This window comes from Trachurus japonicus, chromosome 12 (assembly GCF_045865225.1).
Source record: "Trachurus japonicus isolate A0001 chromosome 12, Traja_1.0".
NCBI classification, from domain to species: Eukaryota; Metazoa; Chordata; class Actinopteri; order Carangiformes; family Carangidae; genus Trachurus; species Trachurus japonicus.
In genome coordinates, this window is record NC_140918.1 from 363246 (window position 1) to 378121 (window position 14876).

General features: G+C 43.0%; 1 protein-coding gene across 2 annotated transcripts in view; it reads left to right on the top strand.

Annotated features, from left to right (window-relative positions):
• The window catches only part of naa25 (N-alpha-acetyltransferase 25, NatB auxiliary subunit), a 33320-nt gene that overhangs the window by 3522 nt on the left and 14922 nt on the right, over positions 1-14876 (top strand). Inside the window, exons 3-13 of one of the 2 annotated variants that reach the window (XM_085792502.1) lie at positions 972-1110; positions 4216-4334; positions 4523-4597; positions 5588-5695; positions 6216-6294; positions 7079-7190; positions 7296-7385; positions 8657-8829; positions 9405-9517; positions 10840-11047; positions 13230-13319. In XM_085792502.1, the coding sequence (XP_085648628.1) occupies positions 972-1110; positions 4216-4334; positions 4523-4597; positions 5588-5695; positions 6216-6294; positions 7079-7190; positions 7296-7385; positions 8657-8829; positions 9405-9517; positions 10840-11047; positions 13230-13319 (1306 nt within the window). Of the gene's footprint in view, positions 1-971; positions 1111-4215; positions 4335-4385; positions 4426-4522; positions 4598-5587; positions 5696-6215; positions 6295-7078; positions 7191-7295; positions 7386-8656; positions 8830-9404; positions 9518-10839; positions 11048-13229; positions 13320-14876 lie in introns of those variants that run through there. The other variant, XM_085792503.1, reaches the window with a different exon arrangement.

The window sequence follows — 14876 nt, forward strand, 5'->3', positions numbered from 1 at the left end:
TCCTCTTTTTCCTATTACTCCTCCTTGTCCTCCCCTCCTCTTCTTCCTCCTCTTCTCTCTCCTCTCCCTCCTCCGTCCTCCAGTCTCCTTGGAGGACCGTCACTCTACTGACATTTCAGACCAACATAACAGTTCCATTATGTTATTGTGATCATTAGGGTCGTCACGATGCCAGAACTTCAGTAGTCGATACCAATACCTGTGAATTTCCACGATTCTCGATGCTAATTCGATACCAAGATTAAGAAACAAAACAAAAACAGAACCCATGTACTTGTTATGTCAAGTGTTTAACATCACTGCGCTTCAACATCTTTTTGCACAGAATTTAAAATAAGGGCTGCCCCCAAATAGTCGACCAAGCAAAAAACATTTGGAGCCCTGTCTGGTCAAAATGAAGTCAAAGTCATGACTGAACTGTAGGCCTATGTGAAAGGCTATAGGACTTTTAATTTGAAGGGCCAGATTGGTGATAAACGGGCATGCTGCCTGTAATAACTGTAAAACCCGACCGGCTTGTTGAATCTCCGACCCAACATGGCTGGACTCAAACTCAACTAAAAAAGCAGGTATCGAATATTTCTTTTCTGTGTTGGTATCGAATTGGTACCGGTAGTATCGGTTGTTGTGACAACCCTAGTGATCATAAAGAAGAGGCTGTGTAACAACAGTTGTGTTGTTGTTGTGTTGTGATGTTAGGGATTGTATTCGCGTCTATCCCGTCTGGTGTGAACGCCCCGTAACATAACGGTTCCATTCTGTTATTGTGATCATAACCACACCTGCAAACTGGTCACCTTTTGGCTACAGTCACCTTTTTTTATGTCAACCAGGGTAGTAGAAGTGAATGAAGAGGGTTTTAGTTTTGTATCTTGTCACCCTTTTCACTACTCCAGAGTTTGTAGGTCTGTAATGAAAAGGCCCTCTAACAGTTGAGTTGTTGTTGTGTTGTTGTGTTGTTGTGGTGTTAGGTGCTGAAGGCCATCGGCCTGCAGAGGACGGGGAAGCAGGACGAAGCTTTCTCTCTGGCTCAGGAAGTGGCCACGCTGGAACCTACTGACGACAACTCTCTGCAGGCTCTCACCATCCTCTACAGAGAGATGCACCGCCGTGAGGACTCACACTCACACACACACACACACACACACACACACACACACGCATGCACACGCACACACACACACACATCAAACTAAAAATCTGCAATATCAGAGAATCACAATTTAACTCGAATCTGCACTAGTGCTGTGAGATATGGACAACATTTTATATCCCGATAACGATATATATATATATATATACGATATAGAATCTTCTCTTAAAATCATTTATGTACAGGGTTGTTCCTGCATAGATAATTCGGTGGTGGCTGCCACGTTAAATATCCCACCGCCAGCTCACGAGTCAGAGTTTTTTTGTTGGTTTTTTTCCCTCCGGCTTTTTGTGCTTTTATTTTGAAAGGACAGCTAGAGAAAGACGGGAAGGAGGAAGAGAGAGCGCCGCTTCAGCTTCAGAGTTGGGGCAGACGCACAATAATGGCTCTTTACACTACAAAGTTCCAGCTCTACTCGACTTGGTTTAGGTCCTGTTCCATAACAGCAGAGTTCCTCCTCAGCGGCCGGGGACACGGTCGTTGTCATATCACGGCCGCTACGTTCGTCTCGCTCTCGTTTTTCTCTCCTCCCGTCAGCTCCAAACACACTCGTCTGCGACTCGATCACAGAACTACAGCGTGGTTTTCTACACAGCAGTTTTTCCCCCCACAACTCATGTGAAACGGTATTAAAACGTGACGTCAGCCGACTGCCTTCCACTGATTGGACAGAGCGTCGTCACTGGAAGAGTGCAGCGCTACGTCCGACATGAGAATCAAACCTGGACATTTCAAAAACAGAACAGCACCAGCAGCTGATCTGTATCAGACTGTTGTTGTTCCTTCACCTGAGTTAAATGTTGCTGTGTTAAACCACTGTGGTCTGTTAACTCATTGAGTGCCGCGCTCCTTTCCAAAGTTTTAGTCAAGTGTACCGGCAAATTAGACCATATTTGACTTTTTATTTTAGAGCCATAGTGTATTCTATATTATTGCCACCAACACATACTGTGGCTCATTTGAAAGGTTTAACTTTATCCTTCAAATGGCCACAAACCGTTTGTTTCTACGTGCCTCCGTTCCTGAGAAAAGTCAAGCTAAACATGGCTGGGTTTCACCAAAATCCCTCCTTTTTTTCTAGAAAAGGAGATAGAGCGTCTTTTATGAAAGGTGCTCTGTTTGTGTCTGTCGCTCTTCAGACACTCGCATTTCTGGATCAAAGGGCTCGTATAAGATAAATATACACAACAATTGTTGTTCTATTCACAAAACCACCATCGGGGGGGGGGGGGGCACCACTAAACAGCAATAACACAGACGCACCGTGCCGTGTCACAGCCTCTCGCCGCGGAACGTGAGGCTCTGCCGGCCACAGCGGCTCGCGAACACCGGTCCCGCCGGTGGTCGCGGTCCTTCTGTGGTACGGGTCGGTGGTGCCGGTCTGCTTTGGTCCAGAGACCATCAGATTTTACCGCGGGAGGACTTTGGGGAGGACACGGTGTTGCTCCAGATGAAGACCGGGCGAGACAGTGGGCTGAGAGCTTCCTGGTTCAGCTCCCAGCTGCTGCAGCCTCGCGGGTGAGAGCAGAGCAGCAGCGGAGCAGCTGCGCTGCATCTGCATGCAGACCTCCGTTTGCAGAAGCTGAGTTATGATAAAAACTTCCAGATCATGAGCTGTCATGTGACTTTGATCGTCATCTATTTCAGTTCTCCTCGTCGTAGAGTCCCCAAATTTACATATAATGTGTATTAAAGTGTCTATTTTCATAATTTAAAAAAAAAGCAAAAAACGAAAAATTTCGTTTTTGGCACTCAACGCATGGGAACGAAAAACGAGAAATTACGTGGTTGGCACTCAATGAGTTAACGAGGTGCAGACCAGTCAGTTTGGAGCTGAAGAGACGAGAGAAACAAAAGAGACGGACAATGCGGCTCCGCTACGACCCCGCCCCCGCTGAGGAGGAACTAGAAGAACTCAGCTGTAGTGGAAAAGCACCTTTAGTTTACAATCTCCTCTCCTGCAGCGTCTCGTCCTCACTACAGCTGTTCAGTTGTAAACAAACTCACTTGTGGAGTTTGGCTGTTTGTCTGTCACTCAGCATGCAGAGATGGTTCAGGGTAGAGGGCTGCATTGGGATTGGGTCCTGCCGGGTCCCGCGGGACCCAACCCAAATCTCGCGGGAGCGGGCGGTTTGAACTTTGCTGCGGGCGGGAACGGGCGGGTAAAACAAAACACTGCGGGAGCGACAGGATGACGGAGTCAACAAATGAAATAGAAAAAAAGCTAAAACAAGGTCTCTACAACACAAAAAATAAGCAAGGCAAGTCTGATATTTGGAAAAGATTCTCAATTGTTTGTGACAAAGATATAAAGGTAGAAAAATAAATAAAATACAGAAGAGGAGAATAGAATATGAAACAGCCCTTATTGAATTGAAAAATGAAAACAACGAAATAGGAGCGCTAGACCAGTGCGTCAAAAGACACGCAGCCCATGAGTCTCTTTTTAATAGCCTATAGAATTACGTGTTTTCTCCTGCGGGACAGGAGAAGACACAAAATCAATGCATCTCTATTATTGTGCGGCATAAATTCTCAGAGTTTTGCAGGTGCGGGCGGGAGTGGACATGCACATTGCGGGAGCGGGCGGGAATGTAACACACACGTTGCGGGCGCGGGCGGTAATGGTCAGAAATTCAGCGGGAGCGGGCAGGAGCGGGATGAAGAAAACAGTCCCGTGCAGGGCTGTAGTTCAGTGTCCCACATCCTTGAGTTTTACACTGCTGACTTGTACTTGGAACAAGTTTTACATGTCCTGTGACCTGTAGAAATGTCAACATTGGTTAGCTGTAGCAACAGAGCTAACCCAGTACTACACACGTTGAAATCACGATATACGAGGGCTATATCGTATGGTAGACATTTTCATATCGCACTACGATATACATCCTAATATCGCACAGCACTACAGTAATCTGCACTCAAAATATCATAAAAGAATTGAATCAGGAGAAAAGCATATCGTCCCAGCGCTAGTGTGTTAACTGTGTGTTAACTGTGTGTGTTAAGTGTGTGTTAACTATGTGTGTTAACTGTGTTAACTGTGTGTGTGTTTTGTGCAGCTGAGCTGGTGACGAAGCTGTATGAAGCAGCGGTGAAGAAGGTTCCTCTCAGTGAGGAGTATCACTCTCACCTCTTCATGGCCTACGCCCGGGTGGGAGAGTACAAGAAGATGCAGCAGGTAACTATACACACTGTATACACTATATACACATACTATATACTACACACAGGCCTACGCTCGAGTCTGAGAGTACAAGAAGATGCAGCAGGTAACTATACACACTGTATACTACACACTGTACACACTCTAGCCTCTACCCTCTCCACCTCTAACCTGTGTCCTCTCTCCTTCTCTCCCCCCTCCAGGCCGGCATGGCGCTCTACAAGATCGTCCCTAAGAACCCGTACTACTTCTGGTCTGTCATGAGTCTGGTCATGCAGGTGAGATTGATTCCTCTCTTACAAGAATTTTTCGCACTATCTGGCAACCCTGGTCTGCCTGAGTGTATGAGCCTGGTGATGTGACTCAGTCACTATACTGGTTTATACCGGTACGTAGCAGCGTTGGGTCTCCTGCTGCTGTTGACGTCGGCACGAGCGGACTTGTTGGTCATATGTTGGTCCGCCGCCGCGGTCCGAGCGGACGTGGCGGCGCGCATTCGGTTTGTTTGTTTTTTTGTTTTGTTTTTTACCGTGCATGTCCGCTGTGCACCGCTGCACGGACAAACAGCAGAGGAAACTGCCCCTGAATGGCTGGTCCAGACCAGGTCCAGACCAGGTCCAGACCAGGTCCAGACCCCTACATTTAAAATATGAGATTTGTTTTTGCTCCACTAGACCAGTTCTGAGTTCAGTTTAAGTTTCATACACCCCAGCCATTCTGGCCTTGTTGCCTTACAATGAGAGGAACCTTAGTCAGTAGGCCTAATCAATTTTTTTTAATCTGAAACAAATGTTCCCTTCATAGATAGAACTTTATTCATCCCGAAGGAAATTATTCGGCCAGGCCGCTCCAGAGGAAAATAACTTAGTTTAAGTAGTAGTTCATGTTCTTCTCAGAGTGGCCTAGTACACCAGAATGCTTCATTGATGTGTTAAAATCACACATTTTTTCTGGGCCCCCAGACCCCCCTACAGGGGTTCGGTGACTCACCTTTTTCACCACTTCAGAGTTTGCAGGCAGTGTAGCTGCATCTTCAGGTTTATGCATATGCAGAATCATTTATTGAAGAATCAAAGAAACAACTTTACCCATGAGACCGGACCGGGAACCAGTTAAACACAGAACCAGCTGCAGGTTGTTATTGATGTTCTGGTGGTTCTGACCCGTTGTTGACCTGTTGTTGTCCTGTTGTTGACCTGTTGTTGACCTGTTGTTGACCTGTTGTTGACCTGTTGTTGTCCTGTTGTTGTCCCTCCCGTGTGGTCCAGGCGATCTCAGCGCAGGACGAGAAGCTGTCCCAGACCATGTTCCTGCCTCTGGCCGAGCGCATGGTGGAGAAGATGGTGAAGGAGGACAAGATCGAGGCCGAGGCCGAGGTGAGAGGAGGAAACACCCCGTTCTGCAGCTTCCTGGGTCTCATTAAGGCTCACAGACATTATTAACCCTTCACAGTCTGTGTCTCTCTCTGCTGGACTCTCTGTGTATTAACACCTTGTTAAACCTCAGGACGACCAGGGCTTTAATATTCATCCTGTTGTGTTGTCATGTGAACGTAGAAAAAGATATATGATAGGAAAAAGACAGGACAATAAAACACAGAAGATAATTTTCACATATATTTGTTGGAAACACACTGAAAATTAATATAAACTTGTATTTAGACACAATATAACTGTTGAGTAAAATATTACCAATTACTTATTAAGGGCCAACCTTCAATTTTGTAAATTTCGGATTTATTCCCATATATTTCCGTTAACTGTTATAGTTGTTATGGTAACCACTCACCTGTCTCTCTCTGTGTGTTGTTGTCATGGTAACCACTCCCCTGTCTCTCTGTGTGTGTGATGTAGTTGTTGTTATGGTAACCACTCCCCTGTCTCTCTGTCTCTGCAGGTGCAGCTGTACTTCATGATCCTGGAGCGTCTGGGGAAGTGTGTGGAGGCTCTGGAGGTGGTCAGAGGTCCTCTAGGAGGTGAGGGACGGTCCAGATGTTAATACTGCCTCACACATGTTACAATACGACTGAACCTTACTGCAAAACAAGGACCAACGTCTTCATCAGGGTCAAATGCTTCTGGTGCGGTATACGAGGCATTTAAAGGGATAGTTCACCCAAAACTGAAGTTTCCCTCATGATCTCCTCCCCCTCATGTGGACTAAGGGCTGGGAGAAGTTTCAGAGTCCTCCATGGCTTCTCTGAGTTACAGGGGGTCTCGGCGTAGCAGTGCATGTCCATATGACGGTTGCTAATGGATACCTACTGTCTTCATAACAAAAAGACACACCAAAAAACATCCAAATACCTCCATGCTGCTCGTATGTAATGTCCCTCTGGTATTGAAGCCCTGAAATGCGAAAAATAAAAAAATTAAATAAGTCTATATTTCAAGCTTGTTTGTAGAGGAAGCTTCTCGAATCTTCTCTTCCCGGTTCGTCCAAATTTGACGAACTGGGAAGAGAAGATTCGAGAAGCTTCCTCTACAAACAAGCTTATTATTTTATGTGCCTCGTATACCGCGCCAGAACCATTTGACCAAACGTTGGTCCTTCTTTTGCACTAATTAAACTACAGTGACAGACACAGACACTCCTACTTTAATTACTAAACGTTACTTGTGTGTGTGTGTGTGTGTGTGTGTGTGTGTGTGTGTGTGTGTGTGTGTGTGTGTGTGTGTGTGTGTGTGTGTGTGTGTGTGTGTGTGTGTGTGTGTGTGTGTGTGTGTGTGTGTGTGTGTGTGTGTGTGTTTGCTCCACAGAGAAGCTGACCAGTGAGCTGCAGAGCAGAGAGAACAAGTGCATGATGCTGTACCAGCGGCTGCAGCGATGGCCCGAGTGCAACGCTCTGGCTCACAAGCTGCTGCTCAAGAAGTCAGTCACGGTTTAACACACTGGTTAAAGTCCTGTAGACCTGTAGAGTAACACACAGCAGTTAATGTGTATGTGGTGTGTGTGTGTGTGTGTGTGTGTGTGCAGCCCTGACGACTGGCAGTTCTACCCCTCCTACTTCGACTCTCTCTTCCACCTGATGGATCAGTCGTGGAGTCCTCCAGAGGACGGAGAGCAGTGAGTCCATCCAGCTTCTGCTCTGAAAACCTCATCACACATTCACACACATTCACCACAGGATAAAAGACTGGTCTTTAGACTATTTCTCTTCCTTATCATGTCCTTATCATCATAAATTTGAGATTTTGGGCTGTTTTGCTTCTTTATCACATCTTCTTTCAGAATAGAGGAAAGAAATGGTAGAAAATCCACTTTAAGGTTTTTATTTCATCAGTAGATTTCTCCTAAACTCACCAGGAGTTAGTCTGAGCCGTGTCATGTCAGGTGTCATTGTAAAGCTCTCTCTCTCCTGAACAATGATGTCATTTCCTTTGTATCATAGCAACAAATCCTAAAAGTAGGATTTACATTAACAATCTGTGTAGTTTTACAGTCCAAGTCTTTAAAGGCCGTTTTCTTCAGACTCAGACTCTGAGCTAGAAATCTCCACTTCAGCAGCACTTCCAGACACCAAACCTTCCACTTTGATCCCTTTCTGAAGGTTTTTACAGAGGGGATTGTTGGTATATCATTCACAGCCTCATTTATACAACATTTTATTACTACAAACATGGAGACATTAGATGTTTTAAAGGGCTGGTGACAGTATTTTCTCATTTACAGAGTGATAAAAAGAGATATCCACAATCCTCCTCTGGAAAAACTAAAGACTCTAATGTGTCAACAAAATAAAACAAAGCAGCTTTATCCATTGTTCAGATTTCTGTTCTGGAAATACCGCTTTGGAAAAAATTAAGAGAGCACTTTCACAAGTGTTTCTTAAAAGCATCTCTACATGTATGACAGTCATTCTTCTCTTTTCTTTTCTTTTTTAAACACAACTCATTCTCCTTAATGAGACACTGATGAGGTCATCACCTGAACCAGATTATAAAAACCACTGCTGGATTAAACATCGACATTATCCCACTAAAACTGATTTATAAACTCTTCCTGAGTTAAAATATTCTTGCTGTGTTGTTTAGGAATAAATATGAACATGTTTTCTTTGCATTATTATTATTATTATTAGTCAAGATCTGAAAAGACGTGATATTTTTTGTTATTTAGACTAGTTTAGTCATTTTCAGCCAATAAAAGCTCTAAATGACAATATATTTTTTTTTCAATTTTTGGAGAAATGTAAACAAACACATACCTATAAATAGTAAAACTAGAGACACTGATCATTATGGGAGTGGTCTCTTATGCAAATTAGCGCATATTTAATGAGACATGTTGTGTGTGTGTGTGTGTGTGTGTGTGTGTGTGTGTGTGTGTGTGTGTAGTTGTGCAGAAGGCCCCGTCCACCACACCGTGGCCGAGGTGGTGAGGTTCGTGGAGGAGAGGATTAAAGGAGAAGACGGTAAAGACTCGCGCTCGCTCCGAGGACCGTTCCTGGCTCGACTGGAGCTGATGCAGCGGCTCAGGCAGCGCGGCGCCGCGGAGGAGAGCATGCTGGGTAACGCACACACACACACACACACACACACACACACACTGCATGTAGACTGCACATCTTTAAACCAGACTTCTGGGAGAGAGAATGAGAGAAGGAATAAACAAAGAATAGAAACAAACTGCAAAAACTCAAAGTCTTTCCAAGAATATTTGTCTTATTTCTTGTCAAAATGTCTCATTTCTAGTCAAAACTAATCTCTTTCCACTTAAAATAAGACTCATCACCTGAAAATCAACTTGTTTTTAGATCATTTTCACTCGTTTCAAACTAATTTTCACTTGAAATAAGTAGAAAAATCTGCCAGTGAAAGTAAGTTTTTTGTGTTTGTAATAAGAAAGAAAAACTTGCTCCACTATCAGATTTTTCTACTTATTTCAAGTGAAAATCTGCTTGAAAGAAGTAAAAAGTGTCTAAAAACAAGCTGCTTTTTATGTGATGAGTCTGATTTTAAGTAGAATGAGATTTGTTTTGACTAGAAATCAGACAAATATTCTTGGTAAGATTTAGAGTTTTGTGTAAAGTTGCAGTGTAAATGTACAGTGTGTGTGTGTGTGTGTGTGTGTTCGGTCCAACAGGCGACCCTCTGGAGCTGATGGTCCAGTTCTTTGGGAAGTTTGGGGACAAGCCGTGCTGCATCACGGACCTGCAGCTCTACCTGCACCTGCTGCCGTCGGAGCAGCACGTCCAGGTGAGGCCCCGCCCACCGCCGCCGCCGCCGCTGCTGCTGCTGCTGCTGCTGCTCGCTCCTTTTTTTTATTTTTTATTTTTTATTTACTTAGTGCAATACAGGTGATAAAACAACATGAAACAGGAAACAATACAAGTGTAAAAGTGTGTAAGACAGGGGTGAAAAACAAACATACATCACAACAACAACACGAGACAAGAGGGGATGTTAAATTCTAATATGTGTGGTGGCCTGGGAAAACCCTTCACATGGTGGGATTTTGACATTTTCATGTTTTAATAATAGCCCTCTCAGATCAAAAGTTATGGGCATTTTAATCTATTAGGACCAAAAAACTGAAAAGTGAGAAAAATGGCTTTAACTAGAACGTTGTTGTTTTAACGCTCTAAAGACGAATGTTTTACAAAACATTAAACAGCTTCTGAATCGTTTATGATAGAGATTAGCTGTAAACTGTATCTGAATCGTGGGATTCTCTGCTTTCCGAGGGTCCTTGAATGTTTCCTCAACAATAACAACGGACCTCCTCTCCTCTAGCGCTGATGCTGTAGCTCAGCTGAAAATGAAATGCTTTACTCGCCACAAAAGCATAAAAATAAGTGCTTTCTGTTTTGTTTTCTTAAAATATTTATTCACCACGATGTAGTAGAGAGTTCAAAGTACCAGAATCACACAAAATATCAAAATCGTGGAAATAAATAGTACTTTTCCACCTATTTTGGCTATTTGCCACATTAGAACGTCAGCGATTTCCGACGGGTTTTCCCAGGCCGCCACACATATATGGACGTATTTTAAATATAATCCAGCAGAAAAAAAACTGAATGCACCACTGTTACCACTTTATCTGTGTGTAGGCTAATGCATAATCCTTAGACCAGAAAGTATTCGCCATTGGGTGGAAACATTATGTGTAAAACCATTTCTTTATTGAATTAATTTGTTAAAAGACTTTTTTTTTTTTTTAACTAAAACTGACTAAAACCTTGTTGAGTTTTTGTCGACTAAAACTAGACTGAAACTATCACATATAGAAATGACTAAAATTGACTAAAACTAATAAGTATTTTCGTCAAAAAGACTAAGACTAAATCTAAAATGCCTGCCAGAAACAACACTGTTTATGTCTCTAACAGAGTGGAGGTATTTGGCCAATTTATATTCTCTGTTTAGAGTTAAATAACAATTTAGTCTGCTTTGAGTTTTTGTTTTCTTTTCCCAGTATTCTAAATATAAATCTTTTGATTGATTAATGGTGGTTTTTATTCTCTGGTGTTTTGGGGCTGAGCTGATGGGAGCTGTCTGTCTGTCTGTGTCTCCAGTTCATCAACCGTCTGAGCGAGGCCGTCCCTCTGGGGCAGCAGGGGGACGACGGCCTGTCCTTCCCCGAGGACACGCGGGCGCTGCAGAGACACCTGTGTGTGTGTCAGCTGAGCCGAGCGCTGGGGCTGCACCACGCTCTGGACCGCCACGGGAAGCTGCGGCTCATCGCCGAGCTCAAGGCGCACTACCGGCACGGACTCAAGTTCGGTGAGAGTTGGTTTCTGTTCAACGAGTTCGGTGAGAGTCGGTTTCTGTTCAACGAGTTCGGTGCGAGTTGGTTTCTGTTCAACGAGTTCGGTGAGAGTTGGTTTCTGTTCAACGAGTTCGGTGAGAGTTGGTTTCTGTTCAACGAGTTCGGTGAGAGTTGGTTTCAACGAGTTCGGTGAGAGTTGGTTTCTGTTCAACGAGTTCGGTGAGAGTTGGTTTCTGTTCAACGAGTTCGGTGAGAGTTGGTTTCTGTTCAACGAGTTCGGTGAGAGTCGGTTTCTGTTCAACGAGTTCGGTGAGAGTCGGTTTCTGTTCAACGAGTTCGGTGAGAGTCGGTTTCTGTTCAACGAGTTCGGTGAGAGTCGGTTTCTGTTCAACGAGTTCGGTGAGAGTCGGTTTCTGTTCAACGAGTTCGGTGAGAGTCGGTTTCTGTTCAACGAGTTCGGTGAGAGTCGGTTTCTGTTCAACGAGTTCGGTGAGAGTCGGTTTCTGTTCAACGAGTTCGGTGAGAGTCGGTTTCTGTTCAACGAGTTCGGTGAGAGTCGGTTTCTGTTCAACGAGTTCGGTGAGAGTCGGTTTCTGATCAACGAGTTCGGTGGGAGTTGGTTTCTGTTCAACGAGTTCGGTGAGAGTTGGTTTCTGTTCAACGGCCGATGGTCCTGGTATCTGGTATCTGGTATCTGGTATCTAATCCTGAACCAGGAGCAAAGAGACGGGAAAGATTCACCACCTGTTCATCAGTGATGGAATAACGGCTTTATAAAATAACAGAGCTACTTCGGTAACACTTTACTGTAATAGGTATTCATCAGATTGACATAACACTGTCATAACCATCAATGAATACTTCTGACAGCTGTGGTTAAGTGTCATTCAGTAAGTTATATCACTTTGGATGCAAAGTTGACATTGTTTGAGATGTTTTTGTTCTGACAACTTGACATAAAGACAATTTAAACTGTCATAGCAGACCTAATGGACACACTTTAAAAAATGATGTCAAGTTGTCAGAACAAAAACATCTCAAACAATGTCTACTTTGCATCAAGTGACATAACTTACCGAATGACACTTAACCACAGCTGTCAGAAGTATTCATTGATGTTTATGACAGCTGTTATGTCAATCTGATGAATACCTATTACAGTAAAGTGGTACCACTAATTTTCTCAGTAACAGTAAATAAAGAAGCCCCTGTTTCCCCCGTCAGAGCGCTGTTACCGCTACTGACAATAAAACGCTCTGTTACTGACTCAACAAGTCCCGTCACATGATAATAACACACCTGTTAACGTGTAAGACGTTATTTACACATTAGATTCAGTTCATCAACTGGTTGAAAGAAGATGTTCATCAGGAACTAACCGACTCACTCGGTATTCTTCCGCCTGTGTGGAAGGATACTGAGTGAGTTGGTTAGTTCCAGATGAACGGGGGCGAGTCCAAGTCATTTGACATATTTGAGCGATTTTATAAAATGCTCAAATATGTCAAATGAAAGTAAGGAGTAACTAACTAATTACTTTTTTTTTTTTAACTTTATTGCCTTTTGCACATTAACAGGCAATTACCATCACAAAGGAAAACAAATCAACACATCCTGAGATTGGGTCTCATTTGTCACACAAATAGCACTGTAAAGGGTATTGCACGTATTTTATCTGGTTTTATATTCCAAAAAAAAGGGATATTTTAGATAATAATAGTGTATAAGAGTCTTAAGCGATAGAATCAGTAACTGGGGTCCACCTTCTCATATCATATGAGTCATATATTCCATCATGTACACATGTTTTACTTTCTGTAACCACTGAGGGATCATGGGGGGGTCAGTCTTCATCCAAGTTATATATATGTTATGAAACACATCTAATAGAAATAACAAAGAGTCCATAGGAAGTTGTCGTACAACGCTATTTTGCCTGGACTACTATGGCATCTGGAACATATGTTAACTAACTAGTTTTTATAGTAACGTGCCCAACGCTGGTGTTTATAGACCTGAGGGTGAACTGGTTTTTCACAATAAAAGCTCCTTTAGTTTGAACCTGAACAAAGACGTTTATAAAACACTGAACTATGATGTTGATCCTCCTCTTCCTCCTCCCTCTCCTTCGGTCTGTGTTGTTGTTGTTGTTGTTGTTGTTGTTGTTGTTGTTGACTGTTGTTTCCCTGCTCACAGGGAAAAACTCCCTGAAGACGGAGCTGCAGTTCTCAGACATGTACTGTCTCATGGCAGCGCATGTGTACGTGGACCTGTGGACCGACACGGGTGAGTCTCTGTCTCCTAGGCAACCAGGACACGGTCTGTCTCTGTCTCCTAGCAACAGCTGCTTCCTGTTTCCTTCAGATTTTTACAAAATAAAAGCGATAATCCTGAAATTGAGAGGTTTTTCAAAATGTAGGTGTTTCCATTACCCGTTTTTTATTGCGATATTTGATTGATTTGATTGATTGAAGTGTTTATTTCGAATATGAAAATAAAATAATAAAAAAAGAGAATAAGACAAAACATTTAAACATGAGATATAGAATACATATTCGAAAAGGAGTGAGAAGAAGTAAAACTTATAAACTCCCACCCCCTCTCCTTATATATGACTAACTAAGATCCTTGTCTAAACATATCTTATGTTACCAAATCATGAATATAATTTACTTATACACACTAATTATACATACACAATTGATATTTAGGTTTTACGCATTTCTAGGGGAAATGGAAACGCACCTATTGTCTGTGTCTGTCTCCTAGCAACAGCTGCTTCCTGTTTCCTTCACAGATTTTCACAAAATAAAAGCGATAATTCTGAAATTACGAAATTTTGCAGGTGTTTCCATTGAAAGGTGTTTAGCGAATTAGCCGTAATCTAGTTTCGCGATATCCCATAATTCTCACCCCGCGAGACTTCACTTTGAGGAAGATGTACACAAGCGGCTTGCGTTTCCATGGTGACGGCACAGCGATCTCAGCAAACTACATCATCATCGTGGTTCAGCTTTTTGTCGTGTTGAACAGTTTCAGATCAAACAGCAACGTGATTTTCTGCTGTGTAAAAGTGTTTTTGGATCGAGCCTCGGACTTTCAAACCTTTTACAATAATCTGTGGTGGTTCCCTCGGAGACGACAGGTGTCATCAAGTCTGGTAGAAAATCTGCTGCTTTCAGTTTACAAACACTCTGAAACCTTCCCAGTTATTTCCTGAGACGATGTGAGGCCGAGAGGAGCGAAGGCACCAACATGTAGCGTGGAGTAATAAGTACTAGGGGTGTCACGATTTCGATTTTTTTATCGAAATCGATCGAAATTACGTCACGATCTCGAGCATCGAAGTCAAAGAGAGGATCGACGACCCCCCCCCCCCGCAAAGCTACAACTGCCCGTTGTCCCCATTGTGCACCAAGCGTCTTGTCAGTCACTGGTCCGAGTTCTCCTTTACTTTTTATTTCGAGACAACACTCACTCATTCTCTCTCTCTCTCTCTCCCTCGCTCTCTTTTTTTTTTTTTGGCCCCTGGATCATGATTTTTGGGGGCATGTTACCTTTATATTGTAAATAAATTATTTAAATGTGACCATTAGTGCCTAATGTGATACATTATGGAAATTGCATCACTTATATGTAGCCCATCTTTTGAAATAAGATTTACTGTACAAAATTTGATGAATAAAACCAATGATCGTAGACTAGACTAGTCTGAAAATAGCAAAGGCCTCTGTGCTGTAAGAAAAAGAAAAAAAATAGAGAATCGAATCGTGACCCTAAAATCGAAAATCAAATCAAATCGAGGATTTGGAGAATCGTGACACCCCTAATAAATAAACACCG